Source organism: Metschnikowia bicuspidata (assembly GCF_001664035.1).
Source record: "Metschnikowia bicuspidata var. bicuspidata NRRL YB-4993 chromosome Unknown METBIscaffold_7, whole genome shotgun sequence".
Taxonomy (NCBI): Eukaryota; Fungi; Ascomycota; class Pichiomycetes; order Serinales; family Metschnikowiaceae; genus Metschnikowia; species Metschnikowia bicuspidata.
In genome coordinates this window covers 161,693-175,290 of record NW_017387737.1, presented here as the reverse complement: position 1 = coordinate 175,290, position 13,598 = coordinate 161,693, and the positions used below count along the sequence as shown (strand labels likewise).

General features: G+C 47.7%; 4 protein-coding genes across 4 annotated transcripts; 3 read left to right on the top strand and 1 right to left on the bottom strand.

Annotated features, from left to right (window-relative positions):
- Positions 1–936: 936 nt before the first annotated feature.
- On the top strand, positions 937–3,056 carry METBIDRAFT_33395 (uncharacterized protein). The gene has a single exon (XM_018856281.1). The coding sequence runs from the start codon at positions 1,345–1,347 to the stop codon at positions 2,584–2,586; it is 1,242 nt and encodes a 413-aa protein (XP_018709716.1). The 5' UTR covers positions 937–1,344; the 3' UTR covers positions 2,587–3,056.
- Positions 3,057–4,732: 1,676 nt separating this feature from the next.
- On the top strand, positions 4,733–5,302 carry HET1 (Het1p; the record flags this gene model as incomplete). The annotated part of the gene is made up of 1 exon (XM_018858109.1): positions 4,733–5,302. A coding segment is annotated over one exon (570 nt), but the record flags the coding sequence as incomplete, so codon positions are not given.
- A 289-nt stretch (positions 5,303–5,591) lies between these two features.
- On the bottom strand, positions 5,592–6,464 carry METBIDRAFT_33393 (uncharacterized protein). Its single transcript, XM_018856280.1, has one exon. It carries the CDS (start codon positions 6,323–6,325, stop codon positions 5,960–5,962), a length of 366 nt encoding a protein of 121 aa, XP_018709714.1. The 5' UTR covers positions 6,326–6,464; the 3' UTR covers positions 5,592–5,959.
- Positions 6,465–9,870: 3,406 nt separating this feature from the next.
- METBIDRAFT_46938 (ubiquitin-protein ligase) lies at positions 9,871–12,303 on the top strand (the record flags this gene model as incomplete). Its single annotated transcript, XM_018858104.1, has 2 exons — positions 9,871–11,449; positions 11,504–12,303. 2 exons carry the CDS (start codon positions 9,871–9,873, stop codon positions 12,301–12,303), a joined length of 2,379 nt encoding a protein of 792 aa, XP_018709713.1.
- Between the last annotated feature and the right edge of the window lie 1,295 nt (positions 12,304–13,598).

Sequence of the window (13,598 nt, the reverse complement as noted above, 5' to 3'; positions counted from 1 at the left end):
TGCAGGATATGGCATTATCCCAATTGCAGGTTTTCGTCTGCAGTGGTTTGCATCGAAGACTTGACAGAGATGTGTTGATATTCTCACATCCACGGAAGTTCAGTTGGCATCAGAAGCGATTGGCGTGCGGAAGAAATCCGAAAGAATTTGGGCCAGACATGTGGGTGAGCACTCACCAACTCAGAACAAAGATTAATTCAGAACAAAGACCAGCTTGAAGAAAAGATCTAACTCCGAACTAATATCCAACATGCATGGCCAGTTCTAGCCCTCAATCGCGCCAAAGATCAAATCCTCACCGAGATTATCAATATTTGGTCCTAATGTCAACTTGCACAATGCCATCAGCATTCGACCAATATAGGTCGCAGTGTCCAGACCTACCAGTCTCCGCTCAATAGTATTAGCTCCACAGCATTCAGTTCCGCAATTGATTCACATATTCAACTCCGCAATACACACCTCCAATACACACCTCCAATACAAAACTCCAATACACAACTCCATAAACAACTCCAAAATTCCAATCCACAAGAACCAACCTCACCCCACTTCCCGAATCCTCACTCCCCAGTATCCAACTCCTCATTAGCCACCTGCATCAACTGGTCTCACCATCTTCATATTCCTGCACACCGTATTGCCTGCATCCTACTCCCCCAATTTCAAAACACGCCATGGTCAATATTCACCAGTGTCCTGCTCCAGCACCCAGCCACTCCACCCCCTAGACTAAGCCGAGTCACCGTTTCAATGGAAAGCTGCCCTCATTAACATATAGGCGTGCCCTGCACCCAGGACCCCCAGCCGCAGCAGCGTGGCCGTGACACCCGTGCCTCCGCGCGCGCTTCCTAATCCGACCGCTTTGTAAACACTCGCGGCCCATATCTCCAGGACCATCTCCAGCTCACGCGGCTAGCGAAAACACACCCCACCGTTCTTTGGCCTTCTAGTTGTTGAGTGTGCTCCGGTGTGTGTGTCCAAAAACCCGTGCTTTTTTCTCGCCCCGTTTCTGTGCTTGTCGGCGGCTCTTTGTTCCTGCCCCTCCTGCCTATTTGAGTGGCTGTCTATCTGTGTTTCTACCTATCGGCGTTTTTACCTATCGGCGTTTTTACCTATCGGTGTTTCTGCCTATCAGTGTTTCTACCCATCTGTGTTTCTGCCCATCTGTGCTTTTGCCTATCTGTGTTTCCGCATTTGCTGCCTATCAGTGTTTCCGCATTTGCTGCCTATCCGTGTTTATCCTTTGCTGCCTATCGGAGTTGCTGCCTATCCGTGTTTCTGTCTGTCTGTCTGCGTCTTTTCTCGCCGGCACCATCTATCCTGCGCCGCCACAAACACACCATGGACTCTTCATTCGACGTGTCCTTCAATGCCTCGGCCCTACTAGAGGACCACCAGCTAGATACGTCTGTTTTGCTTCTGGCCGACGACGGCCTCTATGCCGGCAGCCCGGCCAAAAAACACGTGCCCCCGCCCGAGGCGCTTTGCCAGAGCCTTTCCGGAACTACACACCCCGAGTTGCCGTGTCTGTTTCTCCTGCTGCCGCCGACGCCGGCACTGCAGGGGCCGCTGGCGCTGGTCTCTGGAGAGCTCTTCCAGATGACCCACCATCTCCGCCAGGAACGCAACTTGCACAACAACAAAATCCACAAGCTCCTCGCAGATCTCCAGGGCGACGCCGGCGACTTTGCGCTCGACGCCCAGCTCCGCACACGCGTGTTCAAGGCACGTGTTTCGCGCCAAAACTCTCTTGGTCTACTGGACACGCCGCTCGATCCGTTGGACGTGCAGCTTGACGCGTACCTCCGCGACCCGGCGGCCCGGCCCCGGCCCAGGTCCGGCTCGCCGTCCAAACGCAAGGGCCTGGCCAGCGCCGGCTTTGCCACGGCCAACGAAAACAAGGAAAACGCCGCTCCCGTGCTCGAGCCCTCCAAGCGCAAGCTCAGCGACTCGGCCCGCAAGCCGCTTAAAAAGTCACGCAGCTACGCGTCTATTCCAGCGCTCCAGACCGCCCACACAAACGCCTTAGCCAAAGGGGACCTGAAAGACAACCTTTCCAAACTGGGCCTGAAAGACAACCTTCCTAAAGTGGACATCCCAGACATCCTCCTGGGCCTCCTGGACAACCTCGTGCCAGGGCTCCGGGACGTGCGCTTCTCGCCACGGCGCACATGCGTGCCCCGGGGCGCCGCTCTACCGGGTCGGCCGAGCCTCAAGATGCGCGACGATCTGCGTATCTTCTTGGTGGATCTGCTGACCGGCTCGGTGGCGGACGCCACGCAGTTTGGCACCGAGCTCAACGCGTCCAACTGTGAAGGCTTCCCGTTGCCCGACAACGCCAACGAGGTGGTGCAGATACCCACCAACGACACGGTTCCGGCGTCCGCAGCCCAGAAAATGGCCATCATCCGTGCCTTGGTGGGCCCGGCCCTGCGGCCTCGGCCGGAATCAGACGTGCCGAAGTACAAAGGCTTTTACTCCAAACGAGAGTACGACGACCAGCGGGTGCGGGCATCGCCCGAAGTCACTATCTTCCACGATGCCAAAAAGCGGGTCAGGTGGGCGGATGAGCTCGAGTGGTGAGCACACCGCAACGGGACATTGAACGGGTCTATTACATTAATTATATAACACACGGAACTTGGGGAGATAATCTCATGACAATTTGAGTGATGTGTCGGTTCGTTCGTGCCCACAAGTATTCTGTAGTTTGCTACTAGCACTGACTCTGAGTAGGCTTTTTTGGTTTTCCTTGTTTTTGGGCCGTCTTAAGGCTGCCGGATTCTGGATCGATGCGTTCGTGTGCTTGTTGGTGATTGCGGCTTTGAAGCGCGAGCAGCACTTGTACGCTTGATCTTCCGCTGGAAACACATTCAAATTAATCCGGGTTGTATGAGGCCTTAATTCAGCGAGTTTGTGACACCGGTGCTGGTGTTGAGTCGAGTATACAGCAATGTTTGGCCTTGTGATATGCCTTGTCAAGCGGGGCAGGCTTCACTGGCTTCCGATATTCAGGCACTCAAGTCTAGAATCCTGATCTTCGTAATGATGTTTTGCACCCAGCTTAGGAAATTATAAAGTTTTGCGAAAAGGCAGAAAGAATGTGTTGAAGTACCCAACACTAATGTCGGCGATTTCTTTGCCCCAATGAAGCCAAAATCAAGGACATCATTTTCGTGGTATTATGACAGTAGTATTGTGCGCTCTTGAAGTGGCTCACATTCCATTTGAACTACATATCAGAGTATAGAGTAGCACGCGGTCCGTTAAATATCCGCCGAGCATTCCCACTAGATTGGCGTTTCCAAGTTTTCTGCATTTCGTTTCAAGCTAGCAGCTTGTTGTTGGACCGAAGAATTGACTACACCAGTGATTTCAATTTCCCTTGATCAGCAGCTGCTTGGACCGTTTTCTCAAAGTAGCATTCCATCCACAGGACAGAAAACCAAAACAGCTAGGAGGCTGCTTCTCTCTTGCGCAACCTGACTGTTTTCAATGGGTGACAAGATTGCGTATACGTAGGTTCTATTCTGAGACCAGTGTAAAGCACACATGGAACAATATACAAAAGACCCCCATGATACTCTTTCAATTTTTTTTCCAATTGCTGTATAATTCACCATTCCTTAGAGCCAGCAGAAACATTTCGTCTTGAGAAATGAACGTTGGAAAAGCCAGGGGATGTAGGAGGAGGCAGGAAAAATGACACCACTCGGCATTCTCTGCGCTTGGGCTGGGTAAATTCTGTTTCTTTTTGTTTTTTTTTCGAGATCTAACACAGTCCCCGACTGCCTTCTCTCTTGATTTTGTGAATTGCTACCAAACGTATACTCATATGCGGCCAAAGAAAAACCGGCATGCTTCTGGGGTAGAAGAAACGCTAGGCCCTGAATGTCATGAATTATGCCACAGGTAGATCGCTCTGATACAAGGAGAGGTCTGGGCTACGGAACACCAATGTGGTTCAGAAGTACACGAAACAAATCTGCAGAGCGTCGCTCTGCTTCTCCCACAGGCCCTAGGAATCTTGGACGTGCTTGTCTGAAACTAGCCAGACACAAAAGACCTTTAAATGAGTTTGCCCTGTTTGCATGGGTGTTTTGTCTCTGCAGTCCTTAATATACCCTCAGATCCCATTCCTGGCCAGAAGAAAAGAGGGGAATAGCAGAGCAAAGATCAAACACAGAAGCTTGTGGGGCTGACATGTCTCTTGTCTCTCAAGCATCCCCAAAATTTATCCAAAACTAACTTTCTGGCGAGGCTCAAGCTGCAAACGTTCATCCGAGATCGAATATATGAGTCCTCGTATCCAGCGCGACATTCCAGCCTCGCGCTGCACCGCCCTCTGTGTTGTCTCGCCCATATGCGCGTGTATGCAGTGCTTCGATCGAGACCCATCTCAACCCCCACAAGATCAAGAATCTGCAGAAGATTCCAGCTCGCCAGCACTGCCTGTCGGTTTCTCCAGCACGCACGACCGTGCCCCTGAGTTCAAAAGCCGCCGGCCGCCCCCGGCGCCCCGGAAGCCGTGGTCACGTGACTGCGTGGTTCCGAGCGCGCGGCATCCAAACACGGCTCCACGCGACACGGACACCGCGCGTCCAGATCGGGCGGACAGCTGGGTTCATTCCTAGATCCCATATTCTTCGAACACAGTTGGAAACACCCCCCATAAAAAACCCGCCCGACTCCCCGCCTTTCCACACATCATGTCCACCTTTTTTGACGGCAAAAATCGTTCGCTGACGTGCCGGTGGCCGAGTCCAAGATCGACACCGCTGCGTTCCTCGAGGCCTCGGAAACCTTGGTCAAGCTCTTTGATTTGTTGGGCTCGTCGGCGTTCAGCGTGGTGCAAAAAGACATGACCGGCAACATCGAGAAGGTGCGTGCCAAGCTTTTGGCGGACCCCGCCAACCTGTCCACGTTGCAGGACTTGATTTTGTCCGAGGCCGACACCAAGTCCAAAAAGGCCACGCAGGGCTTGTTGTGGTTGACCCGGGGCTTGGAGTTCACGGCCCAGGCAATGCGTGAGACTGTTGACAACCCATCCAAGGAGATGACCGTGACGTTCACGGACGCGTACTCCAAGACATTGTCCAAGTACCACGGCATGTTGGTGAAGCCCATCTTCAAATTGGCCATGAAGGCGTGTCCCTACAGAAAAGACTTTTTCGAGAAGTTGGGCAGCGACCAGGCCAAGGTCGGTGAGCAGTTGGCCGCGTGGTTGAAGGCCTTGGAGGAGATAGTGGCGCTCATCATGGCCTTTTTTGCGCTGGGCAACTACGGCAAAGGATTGTAGGCCTTTGTTGCCGGGCCAGGCGTTAGATACGAGTATGCATCCAAATACACGACATAGAAACATCATACAAGGCCATAGTACAATCATAGAAATGATACAACCGTCACATGGATGCACCTCATAGAAGTGCACATCCAGACACACGACATATAAACGTCATATAGACATCATCCAAATACACTTCATATAAAGATCATACAGGGTCATAGTGAATCATTCAAACATCATACAAATGATACAAGACCATACAAAATCACACAAGATCATACAAACATCATACAAGTACACATCCAAGTACACAATATATAAGCGCGATATAAACATGATGAAATATCATACAAAATCATACAAAATCATACAAACATCATGCAAAGCCAATCATACCAACATCATACAAGTTCAGATCATACGATATCACACAATACCATACAAGATCATACAGAATCACACAGAATCATACAGAATCATGCAAATGCACAACAGAGGTGCGCCACTCTCGCTAGCTGGGGTATCCTGCGAAAAATAATCGACCCGTGCCTCGTTCTGTCTGAAGCGTCTTGCATGGGGCCGTTCGGGATAGTCACTCTGGATCGGCCTATGAATTGTGATGGCATATTATCTCATGTATTCTAGTGGTATATAAATAGGCGGATCTTGCTACTGCTCGCTCCCAAGCCGCTGCGTTTCTTGCATGAGTTCGTAAAGCTGGCCGACTTGCTCCGGGGACATGTTTTCCAACTGCTGCAGCGTGAGTTTCCCCTCGGCCCAGCTGCCGCCGTCAAGGCTGCGGAGGTAGTCCTGCCATTGCGTCAAAAACCCGACTATATAAAGCGGGTTGTCCGTGCTTTTGTGTGCCTTAAACTCGGCCTTCACATACTCATCTCCCAAGTACCTGAGCTCTGCAGGAAGCTTGTGGATGTGGGCCCGGAGAATGGACCGGTATAGAGCAAGGGGGGGAAGAAGGGGCTCGGTCTTTCTTTCAGGTCTACGCTGGCGCACGAGGCGCACGAGAGAGGGTCTCATAGATAATGTGGGGTTGGAGGCAGATTGTATGAAGCAGCTAAAGACCGGCGGCGATTGGCGCACGTGAGTCACGTGACACGCCGGCTCCAGGCGGCAAGCGTCTGTTTTTTTTTACCAGAAGCAGTGCTGGAGCCCCGTTACCCGTTTTTTTTGGGGGTTTGTGTTTTAGTGTACTGCCTGTGTTATTATTGTTCATCTGAACTTAATCCTCGAATTTTGCCATCACTTTCTATTTTCTCGCGAGCATGTACAATAGCAAGATCTTCTGAAAAGCGGGCCACTTGTAACTACTTTCCACAGACAATTTGCTCACATCGCTCTCTCAGTTAAATTTTGGTTCAAAGTTACGAAATAGAAAATAATAGCGAAAAGATCAACTTCATGCTTTTTACTGCGGAATTGAGCAAAACTTAACTCGATGCCATCTCAGGAAGAAATAATGTTATTGTGATACCGTCATACACAGGAAACTGGGCAATTGTCAGATTTGGTCACATCTTGAAACTTCAGGACAATGCTGTCTGTAATAAGATTCAATAGCAAGAATGCATGTCAGTAGGCCTCTATTTTTGACTATTCGAGAGAAAGTATAACGGGGACTGCTTTTCTGCTGGAATTAGTGAATGCTTAGAAATTCCAAATTGTATTTTACATAGGCGCATCAAGAATCACCACGCAAGAGCCACATTGATCATATACTTATAGAACTACCCGCCGTCGTAGTCTTGTACTACCATAAGCTAAAAAATTTATGACAACCTGTGATAAGTCTTAGCACTCGTATTTGCTGGCATCAGTATTTGCTTACTTTTTTTGATGGCCATCTAACTTGTTCTCCGTGAATTTATCAAAATTTTTTTCTTGGTAGATTCATCCGATGAAAGGAACAAAACTACACAGTAATTTATGTAAAATATTCAAAGAACTCTCAGATAATTCCTTAAGTTGTTTTGCAGATTCATGATAAAGGAGCAAAGCTATGCGATAGTATATCCCAGATAAGTATTAGGTGTCGATACTCAGCCCGCCCCCATCCGTTTATCACAGCCTGGACGGTCCTCTTGGCCCGTATATGTTTATGTATTGAATATTGCGTTATTGAATCCTAGGATCATTCTCCTGTTCAACTCAGATGTTTAAAGAGGACTTAAGGATCTTACTTCCTTAGATTCATCTGATTAAAGGAGCAAAACTATATATAAAATATACATTAAAAACCTTTGAACAGCTCCCAGCTACGTACCCTCGGCCCGTCCCCTTCCGTTAGTCACGGCCTGCACGGTCCTCATGGCCCGTATCTGTTTACGTATTAGATATTACGTCATCAAATCCTAGGATACCCTGTAGTAGTCGCTTCAACTCAGATGGTTGTAGACTTAAAGAGCCCACTTCCTTCGACTCGCCACGCCTTCTGGTGTAAACCTTGAAAATCGTGGTGACGAACCTTTTTTTTTTTTTTGGTAGATTCATCTGATTAAAGGGGCAAAACTATATAACGAATATATATAAAAAAACCAATTTACTTTTGCCTCCTGGTCTCAAAATTGGAGACCCGTCTTTTTGACTATAGTTTGAGTCATCAAATCTGAAAAAGTCTTTCCAATCGATCAGAGAACTATAAAAACATGAAGTCGTACAGTTTGCTTGATTAATTTAACAAGCGCCATAAAATATCGGTTGCGGCCATACCATGCAGGAAGCACTGTTTCCCGTCCGATCAACGTTAGTTAAGCTGCATAGGGCCACACTGAGTAGTGTAGTGGGAGACCATATGCGAAATTGTGGTGCTGCAATCTTTTTTATAAGACTAACCTGGACGTAACATCAGATGTTTTCTGTGTTTAGAGCTCCTTTTCTACCACGATTGCGATTTAGCATGAATTACGCTGACATACAAATTCACGTGGTTAGGATTCATGTTCAAGATTAGAGCATGTTGGAAGTTTGCAGTCAAGATTTACACATACTTGGCTCAAGCATGCATGGCACAATACATATAATTCTAATGACTTCTTCGTTCCCAGTTGGTAACAGCGAGCGTCTACCGAGGACCCTTGCTGAAATCGTCATTGATTATTCAATAGACAACCTTCCAGAGGCCAAGATATTTCAAAGTAAACAAAGATATGGAAGAATCAATGCAACCTCTTAATTATGAAAATTTGCGACTATATGCCATGGGAACTTAGATAGAAAGATAGACAAAACACTCCACTTGTCTTAATTTTCATGTAAACAGCAAAAATCATGATTCTTCCCTCAAGCACCATATTTCGTTCTTTCAATAACAGTCACATATTCGTGGTTGATTCATGATATGGAAGTGGTGGTTTCTGGGTAAGGGAGCCTACGTATCCCATATATGCGGGGAAAGTCTACCAATATGATTTTTAGTTGGTATGGAAGTGCCTGAACAGGTTTCTACAAGATGCTTTATTCGAGGAGATAATTTGTATCACAGGTTCTAAAAGGAGTGAGTGGTAAATAAGGGAATGCTGCCTACACCTCTGACAAAAAACATTCGTGGCACTTCGTCGCACGAATAATTTCTGTATAATTTGCCCAATGTTTCAGTTCTTTTTAGGTAAAAAACATCACCAGACCGTTAGAGGAAAAAAGATTACATTTGCACATGGCGAATAGTTTGCATTCTCAAGAAGATGCTCTGGGAAACAGTTCATAATTTTCAATCTGTTGCAGTGAGCCCAATTTACAGACGGCACGCACCATGTTCTAAATGCAGCAACTTCATCCACTGATTGTAGACCATAGTGCTATTGGTCACGTATTCATGGGCACAAGATGGTGCGCAAGCAAGCAACCAAGTTTCAACAGCCTAGTTGCTCATGAAGTCCCCCCTAGTGCGAATCGCATGCCAATAAGCACCGCGTTTGGTGCTGCTTGCAATTGACAGTACTTACTGAGACGGTAGATGTGCGAAGTACTAAGGTCACATGACCGACTTCAGTTCGGAACCGCCAGCCCTCGGAGGGATCAAAACTTGCATTCATCGGGTACAATCAGAAAAGGTGTATCATTACCGCATGAAATGAGTAGATTGGAGCAAGACATTGACATCACTCGAAATCCGCATACATGTAATTTCTTCGAAACTATAACATATTTAGCAAGATTGTCATGGCTCAAAGCGTGTAGTTTGCCAACCGCCGAATTACATGTGAAGCAACTGAGAAGAAGCAAGATAAAGAGCCTCGAAGTTCGAACACGATAGATTCTGGTCTAGGCTGTCATTTTTACTCTCCTGCCCTTTTTCAAAGTCCACTTGGACAGCTTCCCCACATTTTCCTGCGTGAAATCGTCTATTGCTGTTTGCCGCCTTGATCCGTGTTTGCAACAGGCTGGTTGTGCACGTGCCGAATCTTCTAGACTCAGTCCGGGCACAAACACCCGTACCCCAAACCATTCCTCCCAACGACTCCACACTCGCCGCGCTCGCCTAATCTGGTCACATGACCGGTGCCAAAGCTCCAGCTCATTAGCCAGTGGCGTGCTTGGAACACCATAAGGGGCCACCAACGAGAACCATGAACAGACAAACGTTTCTTTTTCTCTTGTTGCTCATCCTTTTTCTCGACTTCCCACGCGGCCTGACCGACACGGGCCTGGAGATAGACCTCCGAGTACTCCAGCAGTACCGTGACACTCTCAAGCAGGGCCAGAGTGAGCTTTCGAAGAGCAACTACTCCTTGGGATACGGCAACTTAACCGGACTCAAACTCTCGTACGAGGACTCCCTTGCACAAAAAAATGTACTGGATTGGCCGTTTCATCAGTACACGGCCGTGGCGCCATGGCTGGAGACACAGGAATATTCGATCCTACCCAACGTGGTCAGCAACAAGGTTCGAGACTTCTTTGCAACGACGCCTGCGGCTAGTGCTGGACCCGCGTATCCGCTCAACGTTCTGAGTGATGTATATGGGGAGTTTGACATGCTGCTTGACCTGCAGCGGATAGCGCCCGTAAGCATGGAGCTCCCAGGGTACCTCCAGGAATACTACCGAAGCTACCGGCAGGTCCGGTACGAGGAACAAAAACAAAGATATGAAGAAGACCCAGAGAACAACCTGCCACCCGCAGAGCTACCAGAAAAGCCAGAAAAGTCGGGAAATGTGTCCTACACGCTGGGAAATTTGGTGCTCCGCATCCAGCCCTTGCACGCTGTATACCCGGAGCTTCAGGTGGAACAATTTGGACTTGAATTATACGAGGATACGACCATAGTCCAAGTGAACGTGGAGATCACTGATCTGCTTAAGAAGGACCGCAATGAGTTCGCCATGTTTGCTATTTATTTTCAGGAAACGGGGTCTCTCGTGGGACTCACTCGCTCCGCGAAGTTCATGGGTACCCACGGGCTTCCGCACTTTGTTATGGACAGCGAAAGATTTGAGCGGGCAAAGACTTTGATCACACGCTTGCTTGGCGTGGCTGATATTGATAAGGACGTGTCTTTAGACGAGGTCACCTCGACTGTGGAGCGAGCCGTCACACAGTGTGAGTTTGTGATGTTTTTACAACTTCAGAAAACATCCTTCACCCACGAGGAGCTTCATTACATTGATGACGAGTTGAAGCTTCGGCAAGGGTTGCCCCTCCCAAAAAAAATTCCAGAGATCGGAGTTGATCACGCGCTTCTCTATTCGCCCGATTGTGGACTTTTATTCGAAAAGAAACTGGCGGTAGAATTGACAGGCATTCGAACTGAAGTTCATCTTTCCCAATTGCGTCGTGCGTTGGTGGGCGTTTTTGTTCTATCATTTGTGGAGCTCAACTTGTTCATGCGCCAGGCAAAAGCAAGCCGCACGCCCAGTGACTTGTCCAATGTGTCCACACTCTGTATCGGTCTCCTCAGCGGATACGATCTGATTGTGGCTGTGCTCATGATGCTGATAATGTGGCTTTCTGACCTATACCTCATTTGTGCATGCAACACTGTATTAAGCATATTGCTTTTCTACGTGTTTGAGCTCCGCTTTTACTCTACGATCGAAGCTGCGCAATCTAATGAGAGAGGAGTATCTTGGTGGCAGATTCTCCGTGGTTCGCGCGAAGCCACAACAGTTAGACCGACTTCAAACGACTTGGAGGCCCAGGCTCCACGTGATGCTGCCTCGGATCTGAATATTGGGAACCGTGATACAAATGATGCTACAGACTCACAAAACACAAATACAGTTCCAGAAGTGCCGAATAACACTACTCAAACAGCGCCTCCAGGTGCTCCAACGGTCACAGGGCCGTCTTCAGGAAGCGTCATGTCCTACTTTGCTTTTAGTATCATTCTTTCATTTGGTGTGTCAATACTTATTTTGAACGCAACACTCTGGAGCGTCAACGCTGTGCGTGTATTCGAATACTGGTTACTTATACTCATGAACTCCTACTGGATACCACAGTTTCTTCGCAACACTTTGAAGAACAGATCAAAAACAATTCAGTGGGAATTCATATTTGGAACCTCCATGGTCAGATTGGCACCATTGACTTACCTTTGCTTGGACCTGTCCAATCCTTTCAGACATCCTCGCGATCCCGTGTTGCTACTCACAGTTTTCAGCTGGCTAGCAACACAAATATTGTTGCTTTATTTGCAGAGTAAGCTAGGAGCCAGGTTCTGGCTCAACACCAAATGGCTTCCTGAACAGTACAACTATCACCCCGTGATAACTGCGAAGGATCTTGAGAGTGGGTTCTCTCGGGACATCTTGTCAAGTTTGAAAGTGGTGCCAGGCCAAGAGGTATCAATGTGTGAGAGTGACTGCGCTATTTGTATGTCTGCATTGAAGTTCCCAGTCATCATGACTGAAAACGGAAACAAAAAGCCTCTTGAGCCATTAATGAAAGAGGTTATGATAACGCCGTGTTTCCACTCATTTCACACTGGTTGCTTGGAAGATTGGATGATCTACAAATTGCAATGTCCAGTTTGTCGGACTGCATTGCCGCCTGTATAATCTAGGCTGTATGATCATCTACGACTCAGATTCCTCATTTTAGTTTGAGGAGGCTAACGCAGAACAAACGTTGGCTACAATGTGAACGAGCCATTAATGTACATAAATTAGTTGGTCATAAATACAGGGGGATTATTGTCATCAAGTTGGTTGTTCTTTAAGGAGAGATGATCTCCTTAACATTGGCTGCTTCCGGAAGACATGCTCCCCAGCTTCGCCTGTGATCTGTTAATGACAGTAGCTGAACACGTGGTCTGTGTGGAACGCAGCCTCTTGAGGCACTTTGGCATGAATGTGGCCAGGTTCTCGCTAGGAGTGACTGTTTCGACACTCGACAGAGATTTTCTTTTGCTTAAAAAGTTAAGCCTGGGGAACGACATTGTGGAAAGTTGGTGAAGCTGACAAGAATCGGACACGTTGGGCGGGCTCAAATGTATGCTTTCTTTCAACAAAGATTGCCTGCAAATATTGATACTGTCTTTAGATTATGGAAATTATTTCCGCTACGGGGAGCCTGCAAGGCTTTATACATTTAGAATCTGCATGCGGCTTTGATGCATTTGAGCGTCTGAAGATCTCGGGACGGAGCTAGAAATATTACAAGTTCCCGTTTGGCGCGCTCAGGGCTGCATGAGCCAAGAAATTCATCCCGGCCGTTAGCGTGATTGTATACAGAACATACAATCAAGCTATCCATAATTTGCAGCTTCAGCCTGTCGAAGTTCAATGTTCGATCTGTGTGAGTCTGACTTCGACTACGACATAACAGGAGTGAGTGATTTGGCAGCATATTCTTCATTCGTATGTATGTCACAAGTGTTTTTATGTGAGGGAGTTGCATTAAATTGCTCGAACTTTTCGCGAAGCGTTTTTCGTGCGCCAGGTGCCTGATTCGGCTGAATAATGAAAAGCCGTACGACGCAAGATTTGCCACTGAAGTGATGCTGGATAATCACGACGTTTTGAAGAGGCTTTCAACCAACACATTCCCAACAGTGTGATTTTTTTTAGCAGAAGACGGCAAAGATTGTGCGGCTATCTTCAAAAAGATGGCGGGCCCAGCAAGTAATAGGCTGTGTTGTTTACTCAGCCCTTTAACAAAGCTAATTTCCAGCAAAAGCAATTGACGAACGAGCCGCGCACAAATCTCGATTTTGTCAGCATGACTAATGTGACCCGGTGATAAAAGAAAAACGGTTTTATAGTTAGGCGAGAAACATGGTTTAGTCTCTTGTCACTTCTGTCTACACAAATTGTTTTAGGGATTTATCGAGGTTTCTTGAAGATCTGTGGCT